The 15,084-nt window shown below is 33.6% G+C and overlaps 1 protein-coding gene across 3 annotated transcripts in view; it reads right to left on the reverse strand.

Moving 5' to 3' along the window:
* The window catches only part of LOC117330322 (BAI1-associated protein 3-like), a 190,663-nt gene that overhangs the window by 13,431 nt on the left and 162,148 nt on the right, over positions 1-15,084 (reverse strand). For 2 of the 3 annotated variants that reach the window (XM_033888529.1, XM_033888546.1), the window contains 11 exons: positions 10,778-10,946; positions 9,998-10,201; positions 9,749-9,852; positions 9,254-9,371; positions 7,953-8,077; positions 7,378-7,468; positions 7,150-7,206; positions 6,426-6,532; positions 4,282-4,333; positions 3,185-3,220; positions 1,226-1,392 (listed from right to left, as the gene is read on the reverse strand). In XM_033888529.1, the coding sequence (XP_033744420.1) occupies positions 1,226-1,392; positions 3,185-3,220; positions 4,282-4,333; positions 6,426-6,532; positions 7,150-7,206; positions 7,378-7,468; positions 7,953-8,077; positions 9,254-9,371; positions 9,749-9,852; positions 9,998-10,201; positions 10,778-10,946 (1,230 nt within the window). The remainder of the gene's footprint in view (positions 1-1,225; positions 1,393-3,184; positions 3,221-4,281; positions 4,334-6,425; positions 6,533-7,149; positions 7,207-7,377; positions 7,469-7,952; positions 8,078-9,253; positions 9,372-9,748; positions 9,853-9,997; positions 10,202-10,777; positions 10,947-15,084) is intronic. The other variant, XM_033888537.1, reaches the window with a different exon arrangement.

Raw genomic sequence — 15,084 nt, forward strand, 5'->3', positions numbered from 1 at the left:
AAAAGAAGATATTTTAATTACCTACATCCACAGGTAAACAACTGTCATTCATGCGTATGGATTAGGCAGAGTACCAATGACAATTATTCAAATAAACTTTTCAATTTCAATGCAATAAAGACGAAATATTACCACGGTGTTATATTATCTGTTCAATTGCTTTTTGAAGGAAACACCTTACAAATTTAAGATACGTTTAATCACATAACTCCAAAACATATTTTTGACAGATTTTTATGTTGGTGAGGGCAACATTTCGCCCGTGTAATATGTTTAGATATCACACTAATGTAATATTTTCATTGACTGCGCCACATGAGTTATGTAATAAAAGTTCTGAAATTTGTTTTCATTTTATATTAATTTTTTCTATTAAATCCGTCAAGACTCGCAAAAATAATAATAATAAAAAAACCTTTTTCATAAAATCTCATATAAAATGAAAACTCATATAAGATACTATATATATATATAATCAAAAGACAACGATACTGATTTGACGATTGCTAGATAACCCGAATAATCGCACACCTACTCTTGGCTATGTTATTAAAAGAAAAATGGCCAATTTCTTGTGGGAGGTATGCTATTCTTAAAACGAAATGTGCGGTTTAGTTCTGGTGAAGGCACTATGGTACACTTAAATTGGATTTATAAATTTAATATAATACGGAATGTTTAATCTTATCAAATTTGATGCATTTAGCTAAATGACACAGTGCATTTCATTCATCATCAGATGCACGATACAATTATTAGAGAAATTTAAAAAGTATTGTCAAGTCAAATATAAAAGATATGGGAATGTCAGTAACGTTAGAGCCATGTGGTATTTTTCTTGTTGTTTATGTCCCTTGTTACCTGTAAACTCAGAGTTGTTGTTGTTCTGTTCGCTATTGGATTAGGTTGACAATTAATTAAAGAATGTGTCTGCTAGCTCAGAGTAATCTTATTTCAGCAATGTTTAGAATTTTTTTTGGTCAACTGGGCATTTTTTAAATGTCAAAGACAGGTAGTTTTGGTAAGTCGACGTTCACTAAATTGGATTATTACTGTTTTAAAGCATGTTAACAGTTTTAGAACCCCATGATAACTAACCTCAACAACTCTTGAACGCTGTGACATTATGTGACGGGACTGAGGAGAAATTTCATATTTGTTTAAGAAATGGGCTCTTAAAGTAATTGAAACTGAGAGAAAACGAATCTCACACTAAACGACCTACCCATTTGGTAAATTTTCACGAAAATTGCAGAATTCTTGCAAAGCCAAGTACAGTTCGAATAAACAGGTTCCCATAATAAGGCTTGAACCTCTCGTGGAAGCCTCCTCTGATCGGGATTCTACTTTACTCAGCGTTTGTCTCAAGTCCTTATTGAATTCCTCTCCGAGCTAAAAAAGAAGGTACACAACAAAATGTCAAGGCTACATTAACTCCTTAGATTAGATTACAACCTTAATTTTTTTTAAACCAAGTGTATTTTCCTACTTCCCGCTAAAATTGAAGAAGTATGTGTCATTTCATTAGGAAGTTCACATACGTGTGCATATAAATTCGTTTATAATCGTAATTTCAATGTCAATAACCTAACAATAACCGCTTATCAATCTTATTGCAAAACCCATGTCTCAATTTTCTTTCAATGTTGTTTTCTTTTAGTAGTAGTTTACCTCTGAACATACAATGTAAGAGGAGCTGGAACATAATATTCTCTTAAATTCAATAGATTCCACACACGATACGTTATTGTTAGATTTGAATGAATAAATACTTAAATTCAAAACCATGCGATGTGAACTGCAGTGTTTCCCCCAGTGTTTTAGTAAGATATTCTGTCCTCTGATATGGAAAGCACATTTTATTTTATACGGTAACTTAGATGTGAACCTTCGGTACAATGTAACAAATATATATTGGGTGGTTAGTGTTAGTTTACTGCAGACAAAATAATGTTACAGAGGTGAAGCAGTTTCAGAAGGCAGATACTGAAATAATTGACACCATTTCTTTTGTGGATTACTGTCATCAACCACAAATTATAGAATGTATGATTAAAGTTTTGGCACTGGTAAAGCTGAAGGGATACTTAGCAAGCATAGAAAGACAATAAATTGTGGACTATCATGAAGAATATGTGCAAAATTACTGCATAAAAGATTTTTGATCTTAGTAAACAATATTGATTCAAGTAGAAGACACAAATAGAATCAAAATATATGCGAGTAATCAAAACCTCTATTTCTAGTACAATAAATATTTTGTAATAATGAAATATTTATAAAATGTAACATAGCGCGACAAAAAAATCTCCAAAAATGTGTCAGACAAAACAGAAGTGTTTGAGAGATATACTGCCCAGATTGATGTTACGCTATCTAACAACTACAGTGCATGTCTTTGTGAACAGTTACTACTGTTTGTTACGGAAACGATGTAATACATATTATTACATTACTAATTAAAAAAAATGTCAAATATTTAATTGGTGTGAGTATATATGCTCCTGATACGAAATTACCTCACGTAACAAATACTGTTTCATGTAAATTGCATTGATTAAGGGAATCAATATGTCTAGTCTTCTGTTCAAATAACAGACGACAGATTAGGACAAGTTAAAAAGTATTCCTTTAGTTTTCATTCTGATACTGTACTAATATTAGGACACGTTTCTTACAATAAATATCAGCCATTTTGAAAAACAAGTTAAGTATCTTAAGAAAACATAAGTCTTCAATATTAATTAGTGATTTAAAATTTTTCACCATTTTGATTACGAAGAATCAATGTATATAACACTATTTGTCTAGCACTATTCAATGGATATCACGTTGTTACAAGATATCACATTTGCGATAAGCATAGATAAGCATACGGTTGAATTTCTAGCAGCATCACCCCATAACCGCAGACTATGTATATACCATATGCTTAAAAGAGAATATATACGACTGAGTATGATGCAATGACGATGGCATAACTTGTTTCGAAATTTCTTTAATATACTTTTGAGACAACATATACAAGTATATCTGATTGCATATGACTAATTTGTTTCGAAAATTCGCTTTCATCAATACCAGCGAAACCAACAAAAACTACTTTTCTACGGTGAAAGTGTACATTTTAGGAATGTAATGAATAAAAAAGTGTAAAACATTCACATAAAGTGCATGCACAGACCTCTTCCTGTAGGCCTTTGAATACATCTGCTGAAAGCTGTGAAACAAGACAATAATACCTTACTTAATATCACGGACGGAAATTAAAAATAACAAAGAAAATGAATTCATCCTCATAAGTCCGGAATTTCTTCTGTACAAATCCAAAAAGCTAATTATAAAATCAAAACAAAAAACAGAATTTGTCTTTTCAAAAGAATGATTGCATTTTGTTTATTTACTTTTTGCTACAAAAACCATTCTGTTTAGAGTAAAGAGGTTCAAAACAACAGAAAACAATATACAGACAGCAATAAACAAGACCACGACATTCAATTAGATCTAAGTATTGGTTAAATAGTGACTAGTCAAGGCTCAACACAATTTAATAACTTAAAACACAGGAAACTTTTCAACTCAAACTCATTATTTCTGTACACTTACAACACAAGTCAATTCAAACTTCACATATACAGGCAAATCAGTAATTGTCAGTTATTGCTAGGGCCAAAATCCAGAAATCAAGAAAGAGAAAACAAAATTTATCGAAACAATTACTTATTTTAAATTGTACTGTGTTTTGAGGCAATTGTTAAATAAATCAAAGAATCAGTATTAGCTTCTAAAATAACAGAACCAATACAAACAAAAGTTTCCTTATGCCAAAAACTACCAACATCCAGAGGCCAAATGAAAGTATTGAATATTTTATTTATCCCACAGTCTGGGTCATTTTGAGCCGGGTACTCTTTGTAGTAGATGATGACTACCTTACTGACTGAAAACTTATATGACCATGCACAAACAACAAACATAATGGCAAGGACACATGTGAGCAATACCATAGGACGTTCAACATAAACACAAATACACGTTATTGAAATACCAATTTAGTAGTATTGTTTTCTCGCAGATTAATATGAACAAGATATTATATTTTGCTATATATTCATATTTCTTTTTTCTTGCCGTAATATACGAAAGGCATCATTTGAAAAGAAATATATGTAATTGGATGACAATTTTAGAAGGATTTTTATACTTCAAAGGTAAATAAATGTCTTCTACACATTACTTCATCATACTGACATATACATGCAAAGTGAAAGTAGAACTTACCCATTTCTCCAGCTGGCGATATGTCGTATCACAGTAGTTTACTTTGAAAATTCTGAAAGAAAGCGATCAATTATTCCTTTACAATTGAAAAATATCGATGTCAATCTGGTCAAACACAGGTAAGTCCATGCTGTCACAATGAGAACCGCGAAACAACGAAATTACCATAAATACCAACAAACATCGAACACATTTCACCTCATGTTTATTTCGATGATATGCATTAGGCAACTGCACACCCCCCCCCCCCCCCACCCCCCCCCCCCCCCCCATTCCCCCTTTTTGACATCCAAAATCTAAAATCTTTTTTTAAAAAAGGGGGGGGGGGGGGGGAACTAACGAATTTTGAAATTTTGATATTTATTTCGATAAATATCTGTAAATTTTCGTACCGAAAATGTTTTCTTGAAGGCAAAGATAAAAACGTAGTCTTGTACATCCGGAACTTTCCGACTTTTATACTAGTATATCAATCCTCAGACCTGTGTGGCGGTCGTCTGCACTAGTCTGGTAAGTCAATATATTATCTTAATACGAAATTTGCTTAACGTCATCACATAGATTCGACAAGTTGATGATGATTTGTGAAGTTGATTGATTCCATAATGAGAACAAGACAGAAACACAACACGGATAAGAAGTACGGTTTTAACGTACATAGAGTGGGAAATACTAATTAATGTATATCTCTATATTACAATCATCAGCAATTTAATAAACCTAGCGTTTATAAGTATTTTTCCATATCAACAACGGTGTTGATGGGTTTCTCGTGAAAACATGATAGATTAACATGCAAATCATTGTTTAAATTGTTATTCGTATCATTGACAAAGATAAGCTTTTATTGGCAGTGAAATTTGGTGAATTACGGTGATATAAGTAATTAGAATAAGCGGACATATCGACACTGATTTCATTCCACACGTTTTTGTCGACGTTAACAGATGAGGGCGCTGGTGATATATGATATTCCTGATAAACTTTATTTCAAATGTAATGGGCATAAACGGATTCACACTTTGGTACGTACTGCTCTCTGTCATAACAGAGAGATGTCAAACTAGACCTAGCTCTGAACTGCAGCAGCAGAAAGTCAATACAAACGTTCTCTTATTGAAAACAACAACACACGCGATATTTCTCTCTTTGTTTCAAAGGACGAAGGTTTTCAATTTATCTTTTTCAATCGATTACCATGATGACACCATATGGAATGTAATCAATATAAATCATGTACTGCAACATTCCCGGTCGGCATTAATTAGATCATAAAACTAAGATTTGTTTATGCAAACGCGTGTCGTTTTGTTAAAGGTATGTTAATGAACGTGTATCGAAATTTTAATTTCGTATTTCATCAGGTTTGACAGACCTACCGGGTTACCTAATTGATAACCAATAATAAAATACACTACAGGACCAATGTATATGTATCTCCCGACTCGTATGCAATGTTCTCTTAGGTTGATTAGTTTCCCTGCATGATCTGAGCGCTGTTCGGTTTATTCCTTGGCAAGTCATGTTAAAATTGTGAATGGACTTTAATATATCAAAACCAGTGTAGGAATTGTTTGTGATATACCAATCTCCAGTCTCACATTCACACTAACTTAACATGAAGAACATGTTTCATAACATGTTAAAATTGGTCAGTTGAAACATTAAGACATTTAACAGTGAGTCAAAATATTTCTTTTCCACAGATGCGTAAATACAATTAATTCTTGGACTAAGGAACCAAATATATAAATAAAGATATATCGTTAACTCACAGGTATTTCACAATTAATCCGGAGAAAAGTTGAACATATTGCATTTTGAATCAGTGCCATTTATTTCAAATCTTTCTAGCCTTATTTCAGGAATGGATAGTCTTTCAAACGTCTGTTTCTTTCCATCAAATTAATCTCCATTTGCAAGTATGTGACATGACTCATTTATATCAATTCAAATCCTTTACTCCATATCTATCTCAATTTAGTAAAAACACATGAAGTCATTCTGGGATGGCACTATATAAAGGAACATGATGATGACAGGCGTCATATTAACCTTTCATGGTCGTCTCCAGACATTATGGACTACGTGAATACGTATTATCGGCGTAAAGGTGAAACGTTGGAAATAAATATTATATTTACTGTTCATATAGCAGGTTGTAGGTTAGCGAAGCGGATACCAAATCAGCGTTCAGGTGGTTGGTTAATTCGATCAGCCTTTGTATGATGTCCTCTTCGTGGTCACCTGACTGAAATCAAAACGGATGTTCATGTATGTATATTCTCCTCAGCGCATGTCTATTCAGCACTCGTGTTCCTCAAATTATTTCTAGTTTCTCAAATCTTAACGTATCGTTAACATCATACTATGGTCATAATGATTAAACAAGGGTGAATACGAGCAAAATGAGAGGGGGTTTACAGATATACCCCCATAACCTTTATCAGTTCATTATATATATATACTGACTTTTTTCAAAGTGTAGTTTTACATTTGACCCTTCATCCTTGAACGCTCACCATCAAAATTAAACTCAGTTACTGAAGAACTTTATTTCATGATAAATGTGTGTAAATACAAACGAAAAAGTTTAAAGGAATCAAACTTGATTCTTAAGATATCTTGTTCACAAGTAATTAATTTCAGAAGCAAAATGAACTTTTAACCCTGACAAATAACTTGGTTCTTTATACAGTGATTTAAATATGAATTACCCGTGTCGAATGAATGGCTCATGGGCGCTGATTCTCATATCAATTCTTAGGTTTGGTTCCCTGACCTAGTATTTGTATACACAAATATTTCGAAAGTATTTTGTTCAGGAAAATAATGGATTATATACATCATCAAATTACAAGAACATACCTTTGAGCTTGCTTGCCTAAGGTGACTTATTCTATCGTACCATTCTTGGGTCCCTTTCTGAAACAGAATTGAAATACTAACAATGAAATTATCACCATTAATACAACACCAAACAGTGATAAACAGTAAAATAATCTATTCTAAATAATCAATGATTTTCAGGAATGATATATCTTTGATCGCAAATTCATCGATTTAATTTCTAAAATGCAATCAGTAATCAAATACCTTTATTGCTACCTTGACCTCCGGCAGTAGTTCCTTTTCAAACGGACAAACTCGTCTGAATACATCTATACTGTACACGTTTGCCAGGCATCTGTCGAATGATAAAACTTAAGTACACAATTGACAGTAATAACGAGATTAGCATACTTTTAGTTAGTTACACGCCATGCTTTGTGTCATTTTACAACTGCATTAGGAAATAAACTGGACACTTTTGTTTTCAAAATCTCATTATAACAATGTCCATGTTTTTAGATGTGCAAGATTTCATTGTTAGATATTCACATTCATTCGCGATCTGACGCATAATTTTCGAAAATTAAACTAATTATAAATATATAATTTTAATATACATCCATGGATACAAAACAGACACTTTTCATTAATTTTAAGCTTTCAAATTTTCACAAATCTCTCTTTTAATCGATAGAAAAAAGGTGTATACCATTTCGGAAAGTCGATTTGAAATTCATGTCATGTCTGCTGTCTCAAATTTATTTGCTGACTAAATACATTTTACTGTACATTTAATTCTATAATACGTCAAATAAATAGCATAAATCGTATCAACTCACTGCATCATGGCTTCAAGTCGAGAGATGCTTTGTTTACAGGATGTTGGGAACACTTCTCGTTGTTTACTAAGCAGACTAAGGCAATATTGATTGAATTGTTTGAAGGATTCAGCCAGACATTCTTCCTGAAAGGTTTGTAATTATTAACAGCGGGGTATTTTTTTGTAGTTACATCGTAAAGATTATTTGTAACACAAATCAGGCATGATCAAACAAACAATTTGGAGTTTCCTTATTCTATCATCATATAATCAAGAATCCCTCGTATTAACGATGACGTGATGAACAAAACATTCAACATTGACAACAGCCAACAAACGATTCTCTTTCCATGAATTGCGTTTTGCTTTGAAACCGCATAAATCAAGATATATCGAAAGTCATGCATTTAATTTGAAGAAAAAATATCCAAAATGATTGTACAGGATCAGTAATCAGGCTACCTGCGATGTATGAAATGACACTTTGAGAGAGGACAGGGGAAATATGTTCCTAAAACCGTTTCTTGGAACAAGGTCAATCGGATTATGAGTGACTGGATTATCGAGACTTGTCTATCCTGACATGCAAAAGACAATATGTCTGTGACTGGCAAACCGATTAACGGACACTTTCAGATAACGCAGGGGAAATATGTTCACCAATACACTGGCTGGTAGGAGGACAACTAGATTAGTGGAAATTTGTCTGCCCGTCTCGTCGTTTTTGCATTGACGTTTCCAGAATGATGAAACATACATCGATATCACCATCATCATGACAGTGATTTTTATAAAAGAATCACAAATGCATTTCATCTTCAAATAAATGATTTTAGTAACTGCTACGGATATATTGAATGGTGGATATCTTATCTAATTGTCATATAGCCGTTTGAAGCGGTTACTTCTTTGTTGGCCTTAGTTTTGATGTCAAGGACCATAAGTGTCGAAATCCAAGACAGTTAGGAAATTGGGTATAAACAAATTTACAAAGTATAGGTGCACTAGCCTATGTAGTCAAATCGATTGGATGAACTTTTGGATATCGGATAATTTCAGGAGACCATGTAATACGTATGATTATACTGAAACGATAACACTTTTATAAAAATCCATGACTGATAGTTGAAATAACAACAGGCATATTATATCTCTGTTCCGCTTAATCGCCAATAAGATGTATCATAATTCATTTAAGATTTTAACAAATTCAGAAAGTTAATATAAACATGACATAATTGATTAATCATATAGCATCTCTTTTCATACAATTCAAACAAAAATACATGTATTTGCTAATGGAGGATATCATTGACATACCTCTTCCCGGGAGAACGAATCTGGTGTCCATAAGCGATCAAGTTCGCCAAGAAGCTTGAGAAGTATCCGGTAGTCGAAATGATGTTCCATGTGTTTCCGACTGTACGCTATCCATTTACTACAAATTAAAAATAGATTACCTTAGATTTCAAAAATCCTACAAACACAAGAAGAAAGTTACATAATCTCTCACGACTAACGAATTTAATATTGGGAATATAGACCGTGGTCACAAGGAGTCTTTTCCTAAACAAACTCATAAGAACTGGTCGTGGTAAGCAGGATGAAATCTTGGTAACCTGAAAATCCCAACGTGTAAACAGACCTTTTATTTTACCGCAAAATGATAAAAAGGTTGTACAGGACAGGATGTTAAGGACGAATAAGCGAATAAAGCTTCATTGTTGACACTGATGAGATATCAATTTTTGTAGAAATTCTTTCGACTTGTAATTGTATTTCACCAGAATGGCGTCTAAATAACTACATAACTACCACATTGCCTGCTGGGCATCTGTGACATCTCCCTGAATTGCATGCTGATGAAGGATCGTCATAGCTGCTTTCGGCAAGTCTCCCCTCCATTTAGATGGAGAATCCTGAACAAATGAACAAAGCAGTCAAACGTATATCGTATTATTTTATGATACCATAAGATTATGACACTTTGAAAGAAAACATGCGCGTTAATTAATTATTCATGTTTCACACAAATATGCAAGTTTCATTTCTAAAATAACGTACGTCCATTTTTCTGACTTCGTGCTGAACAAACACGGACATGAGGTCTTCATGCTGACGAACGTCAGTCCAGTTATCGTCCTCCGGTATTCCGCGGTCCTCTCGCGTAGCAAGACTTAGCTTCAGCTTGATCTCCCCCTGTATGTTGGACCGAGCTGTTCGGCCTTCCAGAGAGATCCATCTCTCCTTTCCCGTGGACGGGATGTCCTGCAATTTTATGAAATATGTTTTTAATAAGATAACTCCATATTTCACACAGACAAAGTTGTTAAAGAAATATTTAGAGAATGTAACCTAACCAGGATTTGACATGGATGTGGTGACGGGTGTAGTCGATGAAGACGCTTACCCTTCTGAAACATATGGTTTTGTTCCCATTGTCAGTAGTCGCTATGTAAATATTGTTGTTTATATTAGCCATCAATATTGTAATTATGCCAAAAGTCTATCAGTCGCTGGAGTCAAGACAAATGCAGACAGCATATTAACAAGTGAAGTATATGAAAAGGCTCGGAAAAAGTAATCTCCTTATTATTTCCGTCTATGAGAGGGTATGTATAGCACACAAAGGTAGCGCAGAAGTGTGCAATACTATAAGCAAGAAGGAAAATGAGTAATACATATGTTTTAATAAGCTAGCCGAAGTCAAGTATCTATACACAGAGAGTGGCATTATAAGTATCAGTATAGTCCATTTTGTAATGATCTGGATGATTAAGATGATTAGCATGTGAATGATCAATATTCAAAAATACGATTTTAAACTCTTAAAGACAGACTTACATCAAGGGCTATTGTAACACAACCCAGAAAGTCGTCTACGCTGCCACTACACTTGGTTGTCCTGGCCGACTGGGCCACTTGTTTAAAGTATCGACCCAGTCCCGATAAACCTTTAACTTCATTTAGTTTCTTAGCTGCTTCGATCACAGAGAATTCGTCGTCATGATCCCTGAAAGAGTTGGTATTTCAAAATACAACAATTCCCGAAGCAATACAACTAACTAAAGATGATTGTGTGAAGCTAAGGAAAGGAAGTTATAAATTTATGTATACGATAGGCATGATTAGTAAGCTGCTTTTGAAAGTATCTATCTATAAGAGGTTGTTGATAAAGAAACTTAAGTGAAGAGCTCAAAAGTAAATTCAAATGAAATACAAGAAAACTAAATACTGCTTGTCTTCTAAAATTGGATATGAAACATGTTTAATAACAAAATTGTTATAATACAATTTCAATATTATAACAATAAAATAACAAAATCTTAATGATATCGTAACAATATCATACAAATATAACAATATCATCAAAATAGCATAACAATATAACAATATCATAATAATATCATGAAATTTAAATATCATAAGATCATAATTATATAACAATATCATAATACTATAATGATATCATAACAATTACATAAATTTTATTAGAAACTTATTTTCAAGCAAACCGGAGTTGTGACATTATGATGTTCAGTTGCATTCACATATCAAATTCAAATGTTCAATTTGCCTTTTAGATATCGAAGGATCACCAAAAATATCAGATTTCAGTGAAATATTGATAGTTCACAATTCACTAACAAAATATCTATACATTGGATGGAAATGGAAGTACATTAACTGTTGTGATAGTATTATGGTGGATATTGTCTTTAGTGAAGAAATGGTAACTGATTAACATATTTCGTTATTCCATCACAGATGCATTTCCTATAACATGAACCACTCACTGGAGTGCAATTCTGAGAACGTTCTAGTCGACGACTCTGCCTCATATTTGATTCCATAAATACAGTATGTATCATGATGGCCGCTAATATATTTATTATTTGATAATTATCTTCAAAAGTGATCTAAGCGTTTCACAAAAACAGGTATTGTCAACTGGTAGTAAAGTAGGGAAACGGTAAATAACGGAGTGTTTGAATTGCTTCATGATACATTATCTCAATATGTGTATTTATGTCCCTCCACATTTATCAAGAATAACCCTGACAAGTATATGAAATTGAAATGGCCACATACCAGGGTGACATTTAAATTTATTACTGAGAAAGCCACCTAGTGGCTTCTAACATGAAATATTTTTTTATGATTGCAAAGTAGTTGCACCCATACAATAATGGCAACTAAAATCAATATCAAAATGTAGATAAAAGCATACAAGAACCTATGCTAGCCGTAGTGGGGTTGACATATAAACCACCGCCATGCTAGCCTTAGTAAGGTTGAAAACCACCACAAAACATGAAATAAAGATCCAGTCCTGGGCTAAAAACCAGAGATAAAAAGACGATATAAAAAAATCTGCAAAACCGTGGACTGAATCTCAATATGTGTATTTGTTGCTTAACAAAAGGTATTTTCTCAAGATAATCCCTAATTACAATATACTTCTGACAATTAAAAACAAGAGGTATGCTCCTTTCGTAGCAAACCTAAACCATCGTGTTATGCTCTAAACATTTCTGTCCTGGTAAATACCCAACCCGCACGTTTATGTATTACGTATGTAAGGTTAACTGATTTATAGTTCTAGGAATGTCTTTTGGGCCATCGCTATAACATATTTTCTCAAAAGAATATTGTAGCTTTCTTTACTGTAGGATTACAGAATTGATGTACTTACCAACACAGACAAGAACTTCCTTCAGAAATGCATCATGATGAATACAAGACCAACTAGTTGTCATATATTTACGAACAAGGACAATCAGACAAAATCTCCTGAGTTCTATTTGAGTAGACCTCCGGGAACATATCTTCCAATATAAGCCCCATGAGCCTTTCAACTGTTTACCCAAGCTGGACAAATCATTATATCGGAATGTCTTCATCATACTGATAAATACATTCCAAAGTTGTATCATCTTTATAAGGTAAATTACAAAGATATGTTAATTGTTAACTTTAAAAACAAATTGTCAGTATGCAGTAAACAGTCATTGTAAATAAATAAATAAATAACTCAGTGAATAACGTAAGGAAATGCCAAAAACAAAGCAAAATATGTGACAGTGGTTCGTAAGCTTATCTTGCTTCCAATATCACAGTCCTGTTCCACCTTTACAGTATCGATCCGCCCTAGGAAGTGACGTAAGTGCTGAATGTCCTCAAGGCCATGATAGATTGGAGACTACACGCTATGTATGGAGCATCTCTTGCTTGCTGTGTTTTCGAGAGCCGCGGCGACTTCAATCGTCGCAAAGTCATCATCATTAGACAATGAATGGTCCAACAGTCTATAAAAGTCCGCCTTTCGCTCATTTTGTGCCCTTGTGACATTTCCCTTACGCCTCAGGAGACTATCAACTAGTAATCTTACAATATATTAGCTCCTCGGTTTCTAGGTCGTACACAAAGTTTAATATCCGCTTTCCTCATTAATTAACATATTAGGACAAGACATTTTTTATTTCATTTTTTATTTCCGAAATGAAAATTAGATAACAAAAAGTAACGCAAGTTTAAGTGTCTCAGGATAATGCAAACATGAAAGTGAGCTAGATTTAATGCAATTTTATTTTCAGTAAATGTTTTTAAAAAAGAGAGGATTATAACATATGCATAAACATTAAATTGAATTATGCAGTAATTTCCAAAATATGATACCCTCAGTCTATACTAATTACTAAGTCGTATCGATGAACATTGGATTTTGATATATTTTAGAGATTCAATTACCACAGTGGATGCGAGGGATTCATAATTCCGACAAATATGAAAAGGTTACAATCTTGATCTCGACTTAAAAAATGAAATATTTTTGCAAAATATATCATATTCTCTGATGGGGTTATTAAGAACGAAAGAATTATCCAAGTTAAAATACCAGCATCAAATCAGGATTTCATACGGCCCTGATTTGATTGCGAGACCGATAATTATGCTAACGCATTTAAACACCTGTCTGCCGGGCCCTTGGGAGAGCGTGTGTCACACGTGCGCCATTACTGGCGTCTCTCATTAACACCAGCACGGTGAAAACAAGAACAACCAGCCATCATCACCATTGTCATACATCACTCCCGTCAACTTGTCGCCTTCGTGACGACAACGGTAGCTGCCAATCTTAGAAACTAACTAAGGTAGAAATAATCACTTCAAATGCAAACAAGATCCTGATAAGCCTTCAAAGTAATTCAACAGAATCGACAAAAGGTTAGAATTCCTTCTTTTGAAAATGTTACGCATACCAAACGTCTTCGGGTCAAAGATGAATTCATGTTTAAAATGATACCAAGTTTTCGGGGACAAGACTCTCAGGATGAACATATGAATAAAACAAAATTTCTTACAATGATTCATTTTCACAGACATTATTGTAATTGATGGAATATTGATGATGATAGTTTTCAGCCGAACGAAAAGCAAAGCTGATTCATTATGCATCGATGATATTCCAGAAGCCAGAGCGCTCACCTAAACTTGATAGATAAGCATGCGTATATTCAAAGGAGACCACGTGTGGGATTTACAAATGTGCTTTATTTAAAATATGACCACTGCTTGTCATGATAATAATCGATAGATATTTTCAGTTGACTTATAATTGTTCAGAAACTATTAATTATCTGCTAAAATCTGGCAAATAACATATGATAGGGTTTCGGAGGTGTTCCGTAAACTCTGCTTATATCTATACTCACGTGTACACGTGAACACACGGAAATGCAACATAAGGTTGTCAGTTTCGACACACATCCTTTGTAGTGTTTTTTCGGTTATACGTGTCAAATATATTTAGGCGGAAAATCGGAAAGGCATATGACAGAGAGAGTGAGCTTGTCAACAACAAAATTGTCAAAGATAGTTTTGTCGTTTATCGCCTGGTACAACCAGGGTCTTGTGACTTTTGTTGACACCTTGTCTCATGCTTACCAGGTGCACACGTGCAGCTATCGGGATAGGTCGAGTTTACATTTTTTTGTTATGCCGATGATAACAACCTAACTATATATAACAGACTAAATTCACATTTTTCGCAGAGCATTCGAGGTTAAATTAAGTTTCATGTAATTTTGTAAAACATTCTGTTAAGTATTATAATCTAAAACAGACGATGTTATTGTGAAGATTTACAT

This window comes from Pecten maximus, chromosome 1 (assembly GCF_902652985.1).
Source record: "Pecten maximus chromosome 1, xPecMax1.1, whole genome shotgun sequence".
In the NCBI taxonomy this organism is placed as follows: Eukaryota; Metazoa; Mollusca; class Bivalvia; order Pectinida; family Pectinidae; genus Pecten; species Pecten maximus.